This window comes from Nycticebus coucang, chromosome 1 (genome assembly GCF_027406575.1).
Source record: "Nycticebus coucang isolate mNycCou1 chromosome 1, mNycCou1.pri, whole genome shotgun sequence".
Classification (NCBI taxonomy): domain Eukaryota; kingdom Metazoa; phylum Chordata; class Mammalia; order Primates; family Lorisidae; genus Nycticebus; species Nycticebus coucang.
Genome location: NC_069780.1, coordinates 98,582,305 through 98,594,739, shown reverse-complemented (window position 1 = coordinate 98,594,739; position 12,435 = coordinate 98,582,305). Strand labels below are relative to the sequence as shown.

The following is a 12,435-nucleotide window of genomic DNA, read 5'->3' as shown; positions in this document are numbered from 1 at the left end:
ATTCATTTATGAATGAATTTTTACTGTTTCAGAGCAAGACCAGTTTTTTGCTACTCTTGTACTTTTTTAGTGGAGAGAAACTGGAGCTCTTAGCGACAGTGAGGTTTCCGTCGATGGCCTGAGTTGATTTATCTCCCCTCTCCCTCCAACCCCCCATCTCGCAGACTGATGATGCAAAGCTGGCTTTGTTCAAAGAAGCAGCTGTGATGGGCTCATAAAGGTTACTTAAATTATAAATTCCTGGATAATGCAGAGCTGCATTATCCCCACTGCATCTGCAGTAGTGTCCTCTAAGGACATAGATGTGTGAAACCCAGGAGAAAATTAAGCACCAGAGTCTGTATGACATTCTGTTTTACTGAGTTTTTAAAAAGAAATTACAGAGATTTGAAGGTTACTATTTATATTTACACGTCTGATGAATGACAGTAAAGGAATTGTAAAATGAAATAAGTATCCACAGAAACACATAAATCTTGTTTTAATTTTTCTTTCTTTCTTTTTTTTTTTTTTAGAAAGAGCCTCAAGCTGTCCCCCTGGGTAGAGTGCTGTGGCATCACAGCTCACAGCAACCTCCAACTCCTGGGCTCAAGCAATTCTCCTGCCTCTGCCTCCCAAGTAGCTGGGACTACAGGCACCCGCCACAACACCTGGCTATTTTTTGGTTGCAGCCTTCATTGTTGCCGGGTGTGGGCTGGATTTGAACCCGCCCGCTCAGGTGCACGTGGCTGGTGCCTTAGCCGATTGAACCACATGCACCAAGCCAATCTTCTTGTTTTAAGAGTCAGTAAATTCAGGCTGGACATGATAGCTCACACCTGTAATCCCAGCACTTTGGGAGGCCGAGGCAAGTGGATTGCATAAGCTCAGGAGTTTGAGACCAGCCTGAGTGAGATCCCATCTCTATTAAAAATAGAAAAACTAGCTGGGCGTGGTGGCAGTCATCTGTAGTTCCAGCTACTCAGAAGGCTGAGGCGGGAGATCATATGAGCCCAGGAGTTTGAGGTTGCTGGGAGCTATAATGCCATGGCACCCTGATGGAGTCAGACTCTGTCTCCAAAAAAAAAAGTAAATTCTAAGCTGAAGAACTAGTCAGGTAGCTTGTAAAGATTTATTTTTTTCTTTTTTTCTCATTTAAAAGTATTCTCAGGATCTTCATCCAGTACTAAATATGATCCCGAGATTTTAAAAGCTGAGATCTCTACTACACGACTAAGGGTGAGTGTTTTAAGTTGTGGTTCTACATTGACCATGGCCTGGACTCTGAAGGCTGTGGAAGGGGTGTGAGTGGCCATCCTCCTATCTCTGTTCATTGTAGCAAACTCTTCCTCTTGTCCTGATGGGTGATCTTTCTGCCTCTGTTTGAACAAATTCATTGTTTGGGTGACAGAGCAAGGCATTGTCTCTAAAAAAAAAGAACAAGGCCTCTTTGCCTTTTCGCCTACTTACCCTGGCAGCGGAGGCCCATTCGCTGTCCATGGCGAGCGTATCCTGCTCTGTCAGCCTGCATCTTGCTCTTACTCTGTAAGCCTACCTTTGTCTTCCTCAGTAAACTTTGTTTCATGCTTGTCTTAAACATGAAAAGAAAAAAAATTACCTCCATGGCCGTGGGAAATTTCAGTTGCTGAAAAATACCACGATCTAAATAAGACAGAGTCATAGCTTGGGTGGGAAGGTTGGAGAAATCCCTGTACTAATAGGGGAGTGAGCCCCTGCAGATCTGGGAAGAGCTTTTTAGGCATAGGGAGTGTCATATGAGAAAACTGAGGCGCTTCCGGGAAATAGAGGAGATGGTCCTGGCACAGGGAGTGACAACCAGAGCTTTAGAAATGGCAGAGATGGGCAGCACCTGTGGCTCAAGGAGTAGGGCGCTGGCCCCATATACTGGGGGTGGCGGGTTCAAGCCTGGCCTTGGCCAAAACTGCCAAAAAAAAAAAAAGAAAAAAGAGAGAGAAATGGCAGGGACACCATCGCTCAAAGTTCTCACTCTGCTTTTATTGGCTGTTAATCACAAAGTGGAGACCACAGTGATGTCCAGCTCCTTGGAATGTTGCTGAACAAGATAATTTGGGTGAGGTGATAATTTAAACATAACCAATGTACTTTCCATGGAATTTGTGTGGAGGAGGAACTGGTAAAGTGTAAAAGGAACGGTTTTATTAACATTTTTAATAGTTTACAAATTTATTGTCTTTTAAAAAGGATGCAACATGTTGCTGGTCATTTGCCAACATTAATATTTAGATTGATTTTTTTTCACAAAAGGTTAAAAAGCTGAAAAGAGAACTCTCACAGATGAAGCAAGAACTGCTCTATAAAGAACAAGGCTTTGAAACACTGCAGCAGTGAGTATTAAAATACTGAAATCACCCCTAGAATGAGCTCTCTGACCAATAGAAAAAAATTAGGAGTACAGGTGACTATTTCTCATGGAAACGGAAAGTAAGAAAAAAACTCAGAATTTTGCACAGAAAACAAAAAAACAATCACTCAAACGTGAAAGAAATCTATGCACTTGAAAAGGTCAGAAATGTTTATTATTAATCATTGGAGATTCAAAGAAACTGAAGTAAAAAAACTGAAGTTTGTCTCCTGGACCCCTGCCGGCTCTGCTAGGCTGTGGCATAGAGCTGAGATGCTGGACCAGCCAGGCTGTGCTGGACCCCAGAGAAGGCCCTGGCTGCTGGGGGCATCTCTTGGTCTTTCTCTCAGCTCCAGGAGTAACCTGGAGTGTAACCCAGACTGAACTCAGGGTTGCAAAAGCAAGTCAACACTGTCGGCATAGGATCTGGGCGTGTTCCTCACCTGCTCTCCTCTGTCCTCACCAGCTCAGGACTGAAGTCTGATGAGCCACTGGCACCCCGGTAGACTGGGCCAGCCAGGGTCAGTGAAAGTGTAGGTGTCAGAGGGGTGCAGTGTCTGGAAGCCTCCCTGTTCCCAGGCCCTGGAAGCCGCTGTGCCCCCTGGCGATGAGGCCCAGCCCACTCAAACCATGGCAGGCACACCTGGGACTTTCTGACCCCGCATGGTCTCTTGGGGATGAGAAGCAGCCCCTGCTTTTGAGAGTCACATGACCACCACAGAGCAAGTGGAAGGTGGCATCCCTTGAAAGGCACCAACTGCTTTTTGCTGCCTGCCTGCTGGTGAGGCCAGGTGCACTACGGTTATTTCTAGAATTTCCCTGGTTGTTCCTGTTATTCCCAGCACCTCCCTCAGTGGCACCTCAGCAAGGCCCAGCCAGTCTGAGGAACCATCTCTGTGAGAAAGTGCCCAGTTCTGTTCCTTTTCCCTGTAGGGGAATCCAGCAGCAAGGCGTCACCCTCTAAAGACCCTGTATGTCGCTGGTCAGACACACACGGGCCAGTCCGTTGGTCTGGAGGGTGAGTTGTATCCTGGGACACCGGTCGCTGCTCTTGACCACCAGGGAGGCGTGTGACTCGGGTTTCAGATGCTTGCCGTTGTGGCTCAGTTTTGCTTTTGCCTTCCTGCCTCATGTAACCTTGACCCGGATATTCTTTCAGAGGCTCCCATGCTGGTGGGTCTTAAACCAGACTGCACATTGGGATGATGTGGGAAACTCTTTTAAAAATACCCATTTGTAGTCTGTCCTCTGCCAGGTATATTTTATTAGATCCTGGTGGCTCTCAAGTCCTGAGAAGCTCAGCTGGTGTGGCGCTCTCCTAAAAACCAAGCAGACTTAGAACGATATAAATGTCTACTTTAGTAACTGCTTGTCAAAGCAGGGCTTTGTGGTGGGGATGAGGAGGAAGGGCAAACATTGGAGAGTGCCACAAAATGTCCAGCCATATGTTAAACATTTTTAAAACACATGCGATTATAACTCACATCACCGCCAGGATTAAAGGTTACCCAAACTTGCTGTTTTTGTTACAGTGATGTAACAAATACTGTATTGTTTCAAAGCAGTTTGCTTGCAAGAAATTTTTATAGGAATCTAAGGCATGTTTAAGAATCTGTCAATAACATTCCATAAGAAAACAATAGACATTTGTTGTAGAAATTCAGGCATTCTCTTGCAACGTTTCTAATCCCTTGAACCAAAAGCACAAAGATACGGTATCTAAACATTAGAGACCTCTCCTGCTGATCTTAGCTATAGACAAAATAAAGCTGTTTTTGTTCAAATGTTCATCAACAAACTACTGTCACTAAATGATAATTGATTGAACCCCGACACCAGACATTTTACAAAACCACATTCCTAAATACTATAAAGGGACTTTTATTTGTGGCTATGACCAGAAACACACTTCAAGAAAAATTTCAATAGAATCCCATTGTAGGCTTTTGTAACTTTTCATTTATTTACAATAGAATGGAGTATTTTTGTTGAATCAGGAATTATAATGTATTTGAAGGCTGGACTTTGATTTTACTCGGTACAATAATTTTGTGCTTTATGCAGAGTGAGCAAACACAGTTTTTTTCTCTGCATTATTCATTACAGTTTGTGGTCCCAAATTTGACTTTAGCCTAAGCCGTAGACTAAGGTATGTGTAAATGGCTACCAGGAGGATGCATTTTCCCGTTTTGCTGCCTCCAGTGTGGATTCAGAATTGGAAAATGGGAAGTGATGGAATAGCCAGCAACCCCCAAGCACATGCAGACTCTGAAAGCTTGGCTCTGGGGTACACATCATCCAGAGAAGGCTCGCAAATGACATGCTTTCCTCTTTTCTGAGACCAAGATAGAAAGGAAAAATTAATTAGAGAGTATGTAGAAGTCAAGAACTTTCGAAACATTTTTAAGAAAAAAAGTGATCCCCTCTCATTAGGAGCAGAAAGCACAATGTTTCATTCTAAAAGTCACCAAATGATGCTTTTCTTATTTTATCTTATTTTATTATTTTATTTGTTTATTTTATTTTATGGACAGTTAGGCTAAAAAGAGAGAAAAGATGGGAAATGAAAAGTGTAGGAGTAAAAGGAGAAGCATGGAATTAAAGGAAAAGAGCAACATTTAAAATGAAGTAGAGAGCTCTGGGAGGCCGAGATGGGCGGATGGTCTGAGCGCAGGAGTTCCAGACCAGCTTGAGCAAGAGCAAGACTGTCTCTACTAAAAATAGGAAAACTAGCTACATGGTGGCAGGAACCTGTAGTCCCAGCTACTGTGGAGACTGATACAGGAGGATTGTTTGAGCTTAAGAGTTTGAGGTTGCTGTGAGCTATGATGATGCCACAGCACTCTACCCAGGGTCACCGAGTAAAGATAGAAAGATGGAAAGTGGTCCTCTGGTGATGGCAGACTGGACGTAGCATGTTTGTCCTTCAGCGTTCTGTTGAGCAGGGGATAACCAAGACAGTTTCATCTGTTTATAAAACTTTGTGAAATTTAAATTAGCAGTCCTGAACTGGGTTCTGCTTTTATTTTTAAATGTTAAAAGTTGGCTGGGCACTATGAGCACTGTGAGCTATGCTTTGTACCAAGTAATCCCAGCACACTGAGAGGCGGAGGTGGAAGGATCACTTGAGCTCAGAGGTCCAGACCAGCCTGAGCAAGAGCGAGACCCCATCTCTACTAAAAATAGGAAAACTAGCCAGGTGTGGTGATAGGCACCTGTAGTCCCAGCTACTTGGGAGGCTGAGGCAGGAGGATTGCTTGAGCCCAAGAATTTGAGGTTGTCATGAGCTAGGATGCATGGCACTCAAAAAAAAAAACAGAATTAAATTTTTTAAAAATGTTAAAAGTTTATTTCTGAAAAAAATTTACCTGCTTTTATTTTCCAATAATAATGTTTGTATTCCTTGGGCTTCATAAATTAATTTGGACACAGTTTCACAGACCTCTATTATTAGCTATTTCATGAAACCTCACAGTTTTGTTTTATTAGTTAAAAAGCACTGTATTTGAAAATGCTAGAATGCTATATTTGGAAATAGCATTTCTTGCATTTAGTAAGCCTTTATCTCAACTAAGTTGGTTGATATACTAGTTAGGGGAGCCAGAAATTGATAAATCCCTCCCCAAATACATGGGATTATCGCTGTTATCAAATGCTCTAAGTATAATAGTCGTAACGGCCCTGTGTCTGCATCTGCCATTTTAGTATGGTTGCCCTTCCAGCTAAGGATCTATGCAATTTAGGGGCTAAATTTGCATGTACTTTTTGGCCTCCTTTCTTCATTTGGAAGAGGTTTGACTAGGGTCCTACTTAGCCTAGACTGGGTGTGTATGTGTGATTCTGTGTCTTGATCAGTTGTACTTTATTATCAAATGACCTTATGATCAAGATTTTTATTTTCTTGGGTTCTTGAAGGCTCTAATTGTTTGTTCAGCCGCATAAAATAATTATTAATATAGTACTTGGGGAAATGTGTTACCCACAGACTGCAAACCTCGTGTGCAGGAGTGATTACATGGCTTTGTATTCTTTTTTTCAGATTATACCTTTCATTTTTAAAGAAATACTAATTGCTAAATATTTTGAGCCAAATAAGCTCAGAATCTGTTTTCCCTGATTTTGTAGGTATTGTTTCTCTGAAGGCTCTGTAGATAAGACTAAAAGTGTGTCTGAGAATGTGTGTAAAGTTGTTGACAGAGCCTGAACAGAGTTGATGGCTGAGGAAAACCCATGAGGGTGGCCATGAAGAGAATGTGAAATTGGTTTTTAAAAAGAATTGGGTGATTTGGTTTGGCCCCTTCAGGCACAAAGACTGAGGTTATAGGAAATCCTCCAACGTGAGCTGGGAAGATGTTTGGTAAACAGGTCTGTGGGGATGATCAACTAGCTGGTTGAAAAGGGCTTTACTCCGTAGGAGTTGATAAATGATAAATGGCCTGCTTTGTTCCTAAATTTGTGCTCATTCAGCAAGGCAAGCAATTTTATCTCCATTCACAGCTTTCATAAAAATAGAACAAACACTTTTTTATATATTTTAAAAGAAATAAGAAGTAACCACACAATCCAAATATTGTAGGATACTGACAGGTGTAAATAATGATTAATTTACTAGCCATTTATTCATTTGTTTGTTTACTTTTTGGTGACAGAGTCATACTCTTTCACTCTGGGTAGAGTGCTGTAGTGTCATAGCTCACAGCAACCTCAAACTCTTAGGCTTGAGCAATCCTCCTGCCTCAACCTCCTGAGTAGCTGGGACTACAGGTGCCTGCCACCACACCTGGCTAGTTTTTCTATTTTTGGTAGAGATTCTGTCTGGTCTGGAACTCCTGGCTCAAGCAATCTTCCTGCCTCAGCCTCCCAGAGTGCTGGGATTACAGGTGTGAGGCACTCACCTGCCCTAGCCATTTATTTATTAAAGGCCTGCCAGCTGCCAGCCCTAACCTAGGTTCAGCACAGATATTACAGCAAAACCTACAAAATTAACCGCCTGCTTATTGGCATTTCTGTTCTTCTGGCAAAGCATCTGGCCACATCATTTTCTGTTCTCGGGGTGGAGCTCTGGGTCAGCCCTCAGTGAGATTTGGGTTTAGCTAGCAGTGGAATCACCTAGACAGACTGAAGACAAAAAGACATGTTTTTATTTGAACCTAAAAGTGATCAGAAATGGACTGGGTAAGAAGCGGGTAGAAGTCTCAGCTAGATGCGATTAAAAGAGAAAGGAGAAATGATCAGCCCGAAAAGACAACCGCCAGTGTGGGAATCAGGGAGTAAAATAATCAGCCATCTAAGACCATCCGATAACCAATTACTACTGTCTGTTTAACCTATTCTCTGCCATTCTTTGTTACATATGTATATTTTTTGCTTTTCTTTTTCTTCCTCTCCTCTCATTTAACAGGATTGATAAAAAGATGTCCGGAGGCCAGAGTGGGTATGAACTTAGTGAAGCCAAAGCCATTCTCACGGAACTGAAATCTATCAGAAAGGCTATTAGCTCAGGAGAGAAAGAGAAACAAGACCTGATGAAGGTATGTTATGGAACATTTCACCAACTCCTACGTGAACCTTCGGAGGCGCCAGACCCTCTCTCTCCCTCAGAGTCTAGCTGAGCCTGTCCCACCTCTGCCTCCTCTGTGCAGCGTTGGGCCCGGTGGGAGACTGTTAGAGACACCAAGGCAACCTGCCTGCCCTGGAGGGGAACAGATTGGCTCCAACCCCCTTCTGATAACGCTTAACGGAAGGCAGCCTTTGGATATCCTTTGAGATGGTGGATAGTGGATCCTGGAGCCCATCTGAGGAGACTGGCATCTTGGTACACCCTGAAATTCACTGAATACTTCATGTGGTCTGGATGGAGTTGAAACACATTCTTAGTAAAGTATCACAAGAATGGAAAAGCAAGCATCCATTGTACTCAATACTAATATGAAGCCAATAGATCTGATATATGCCCACATAGGAGAAAAACTCAATTCAGTTCAAGTTGAAGGGATGGGGAAAAAGGGAGGAGGCAGAACGGTAGGTGAGCTTTCACCTAATGGGCATAATGTAAGGACACAGGGCACACCCCCTGGGTGCAGGGCACAGGACTCTACCTAACAAATGCAAACGTTGTAACCTATTTGTTTATACCCTCACATTAATCTGAAATTAAGAAAAAAAACTTCATGTGGGATCCAGATAAAGAGAGTTCACTAAACCAGTGATTCTCAGCTCAGGGTACATAAAAGGCAGATCACCCCCATCAGCAGGTAGAAGGTATGCCTGTTGGGGGTGAGGTACACCTGATCCAGGTGATTCGGAGGTGCTGGCTAAGGGTAGAGTGGGCAGTGTTGCCCCGGCCAGGGGATACCTCTTCAGTTATGCTAGGAGAGCTGTGACCTATTTTATTGAAATACTAGTCATAACCCAAATTGATTGAGTTCATTGTTATCACAAAAATAGATTGAAAATCCTAATTTTTTTTCATTTTATAGATGAAAAAATAGATACAGACTTGCATAAGGTCCCTAAAACACTTCTTCTTTTTGGTAATGTATTAAGTGATGTGACCATTTCATTTTTATCCCTCTCATATAGTTATTTTGTATAAATATCCCTTCGAAAGTAAAACAAAGAAGGTTAGCTTTAAAAAAAAAAAAACCACATTCTAGATCTTTGATATTTCTCATGCCATAGTGTGAAAATTCTAAATAGCAGGATTAAGTACTGGCTCTTTTTGAAGTTGATAATAATGGTCTTTTGCCATTTTTTATTAGTATTAAATTGTGTAGGGTTTTCTTTTTTTCTTTTCTTTTTTTTAGAGATAGAGTCTCACTCTGTCACCCTCGGTAGAGTGCTGTGGCATCACAGCTCACAGCGACCTCTGGCTCTTGGGCTTAGGCAATTCTCTTGCCTTAGCCTCCTGAGAAGCTGGGACTACAGGAGCCCACCACAATGCCCGACTATTTTCTGTTGCAGTTTGGCCAGGGCTGGGTTTGAACCCATCACCCTTGGTATATGGGGCCAGAGCCCTACTCAGTGACTTTTTTTTTTTGAGACAGACTCTCACTATGTCGCCCTCAGTAGAGTGCTGTGGCATCACAGCTCACAGCAACCTCAAACTCTTGGGCTTAAGCCATTCTCTTGCCTCAGCCTTGGACTATAGGCGCTCATCACAATATCTGGTTATTTTTTTTTATTGCAATTGTCATTATTGTTTTAGCAGGCCTGGGCCAGGCTCGAACCCACCAGCCTCGGTGTATGTGGCCCTACCCACTGAGCTACAGGTACCACCCTTTTTTTCTTTCTTTTTTTTTCAAGCAATTCAGATCAGACTTTTCTTTTTAAATCTCTCGCTTCCTCACACCATCCCCTCCAAAGCACACTCGCATATTAAGCCTGCATGCCTGCAACAGGCATGTTGGCTTCTGACTATCTTCTTTACCAAACCACATGTCAGCACAGGCAGTATCATGAAATAGACCCACGATCGGCTCCACTGAAGCTTGTGCCACTCATTAGCAAGTGTAGGACCTCAGTTTCCTAACCTCTAACATTGATGTGAGCTAAATAACCTCTGTGTTCTGTCCACATGTACCGTGGCATACTTGCAGAAGTCTTCAAAGTAGGACGTTGTCTTACTCTATCTAAAATGAGAGATTGGAGGGGAGAAGGGAGGGAGATGGGTGAACTCCCACCTAATGGGCACAATGTAAGGGTACATGGCACACCTCCTGGTTGCGGGACCCAACTATAGCAGGGACTGACCTAACAAATGCAAACATTGTAACCTAATCATTTGTACCCTCATAGTAATCTGAAAAATATATAAAAAAAGAAGATTAACAGGGACATTTTCCTTCTGTCTTCTTCAGAAGGCAAGTAGGATCCTGCAAATATACAAATTTTCCTTTTTACTGTATGGTGGATTAACTATTTGTAATAATATGAACTCTTTGGAAATGAGTTACAGAGCTGGGTGTTATTGAATGGTAGAGATGATGTCATCTACATCTGTATAGTTTTGAATGTGCACAATAACACATAGAAGCTCAATAAATATTTGTTGGAGTATTGGTCCTGCACAGTGGCTCACACCTGTAATCCCAGAGCTCTGGGAGGCTGAATCGGGTGATTGCCTGAGCTCACAAGTTCGAGACGAGACCAGCCTGAGCCAGAGTGAGACCTCGTCCCTAAAAACAGCCAGGCGTTGTGGCGGGCGTCTGTAGTCCCAGCTACTTGGGAGGCTGAGGCAAGAGAATTGCTTAAGCCCAAGAGTCTGAGATTGCTGTGAGCTGTGATGCCATGGCATTCTACCAAGGGTGACAAAGTGACACTCTTTGTCTCAAAAAAAAAAAAAAATTTGTTGTAGTAAAAAATTTTTTAAAAAAAAACGAGAAATTGAGTTACAGATATTCTGTGTTTCCATAATTTCTAGTGCCTAAAGTTCCTATTGAAATAGAGACTTCCCCTTCTAATGAAATTTTTAAAAAATAAGAAATGTGTGTGTTACTTCTAAAGATACAGTTATTCCCAGGGAAATGTTCTCTTGGGAAAGTGCAGACAACCTATTGCCTTTGGAAGGATCTCGCATACTTTCAAAGTCATGTGTGTATGTGCAAAATTATCTTCTACTCTTTAACTTTTTCAGTTCTGCCAAAGTGGTAGGTCCCTGCTAAAATAAAGTAATTGTTTTGTCCATTGCGATTAACTGTTTCCTTGTAATTTTACCTGGTGGGGAAGGCTTGCTCTTTTGCACATTAAGCTTTATGAAATCCTTTATATTTCCTGGACAGAGTCTTGCTAAGCTGCAGGAGCGGTTTCATTTGGAACAGAACATTGGCAGATCGGAGCCAGATTTGAGATGCAGTCCTGTGAACTCTCATTTATCTCTCTCCAGACAGACCCTCGATGCTGGGTCACAAACCAGCATTTCCGGAGATGTAAGTTACCTCTCTCGATGACCTTGCCCAGCGTTGTCCTTGTGGGGCCTTAATTGCAGTGTGGACGGTGAGCTAGAATGGAAGCTGTATATGATCTGGATTCCAGCTGCGTGCACTGCACTTCATTCTCATAAGATTAGCTTTTAAAATCATAGCCCTATCTTTTCTGTCTAGGTGCCAAGCATATCAGGATTTGTCCATATGAATAGCTTTATTCAAACTTTCTTATGCTGTATTTCTTCAGAGACATTATTGAAAGGCCTGAGACCCATGAGAATTTAACTTTTTCCTATTTCATTCGGCATCTTGGGGATGTAGTTCCTTTCTTTTTTTGTAGAGACAGAGTCTCACTTTATGGCCCTTGGTAGAGTGCTGTGGCCTCACACAGCTCACAGCAACCTCCAACTCCTGGGCTTAAGGCGATTCTCTTGCCTCAGCCTCCTGAGTAGCTGGGACTACAGGCGCCCGCCACAACGCCCAGCTATTTTTTGGTTGCAGTTTGGCCGGCGCTGGGTTTGAACCCGCCACCCTCTGTATATGGGGCCGGCGCCTTACCGACTGAGCCATAGGTGCCGCCCGGATGTAGTTCCTTTCAAAAAGACGTTCAGGCTAATGAGAAATAGAAATGTATGCCTTTTAAAACTAACAAAATTTATCTTTGTAAATCCGAAGTTTTTTATATTAACATGTTTAATTTGTGACAGCTAACATTTGAAAAATAGTATGGCTCAGCTATTATGGATTATTGTACCTCCTCTCTTTGGGGATAACGTTAGCAGGTGTTTACTTTTCAATAAATTCCCAGTTATTTTCATATTCTCTTATTCTTCTTTGAAGTGTGTGCTACAAAAGTGAAATAGATAGAGATCAGCTGTAGGGCTTACCTATCTGAAAATTACTTTGTGAAGTTATTTAGTTTGCGTTTTGTATAGTTGAAAGTTAAATGATGGAAATTTTGGCTCATAAAGGCAAAGAAATTAGTTCCAGTTCATAACTCTTATTAACCTGTGCACTCGTCATAAACTCTAAGATACCAGACACATTTACCTGGTGTTTTTTGTCTTGAATTTAATGTGTGGAGAAAATGATGTTAAAGTCTTTGAAAAACAGAGTTAAGTTGAAAGAAATGTTTTGCCCCTACTAAGA

The 12,435-nt window shown here is 42.3% G+C and overlaps 1 protein-coding gene across 3 annotated transcripts in view; it reads left to right on the top strand.

The window, feature by feature from the left end:
• Window positions 1–12,435, top strand: part of WWC2 (WW and C2 domain containing 2) — a 154,237-nt gene that overhangs the window by 74,688 nt on the left and 67,114 nt on the right. For all 3 annotated transcript variants that reach the window (XM_053584965.1, XM_053584958.1, XM_053584947.1), the window contains exons 4-7: window positions 1,142–1,218; window positions 2,266–2,345; window positions 7,764–7,893; window positions 11,143–11,289. In XM_053584965.1, the coding sequence (XP_053440940.1) occupies window positions 1,142–1,218; window positions 2,266–2,345; window positions 7,764–7,893; window positions 11,143–11,289 (434 nt within the window). The remainder of the gene's footprint in view (window positions 1–1,141; window positions 1,219–2,265; window positions 2,346–7,763; window positions 7,894–11,142; window positions 11,290–12,435) is intronic.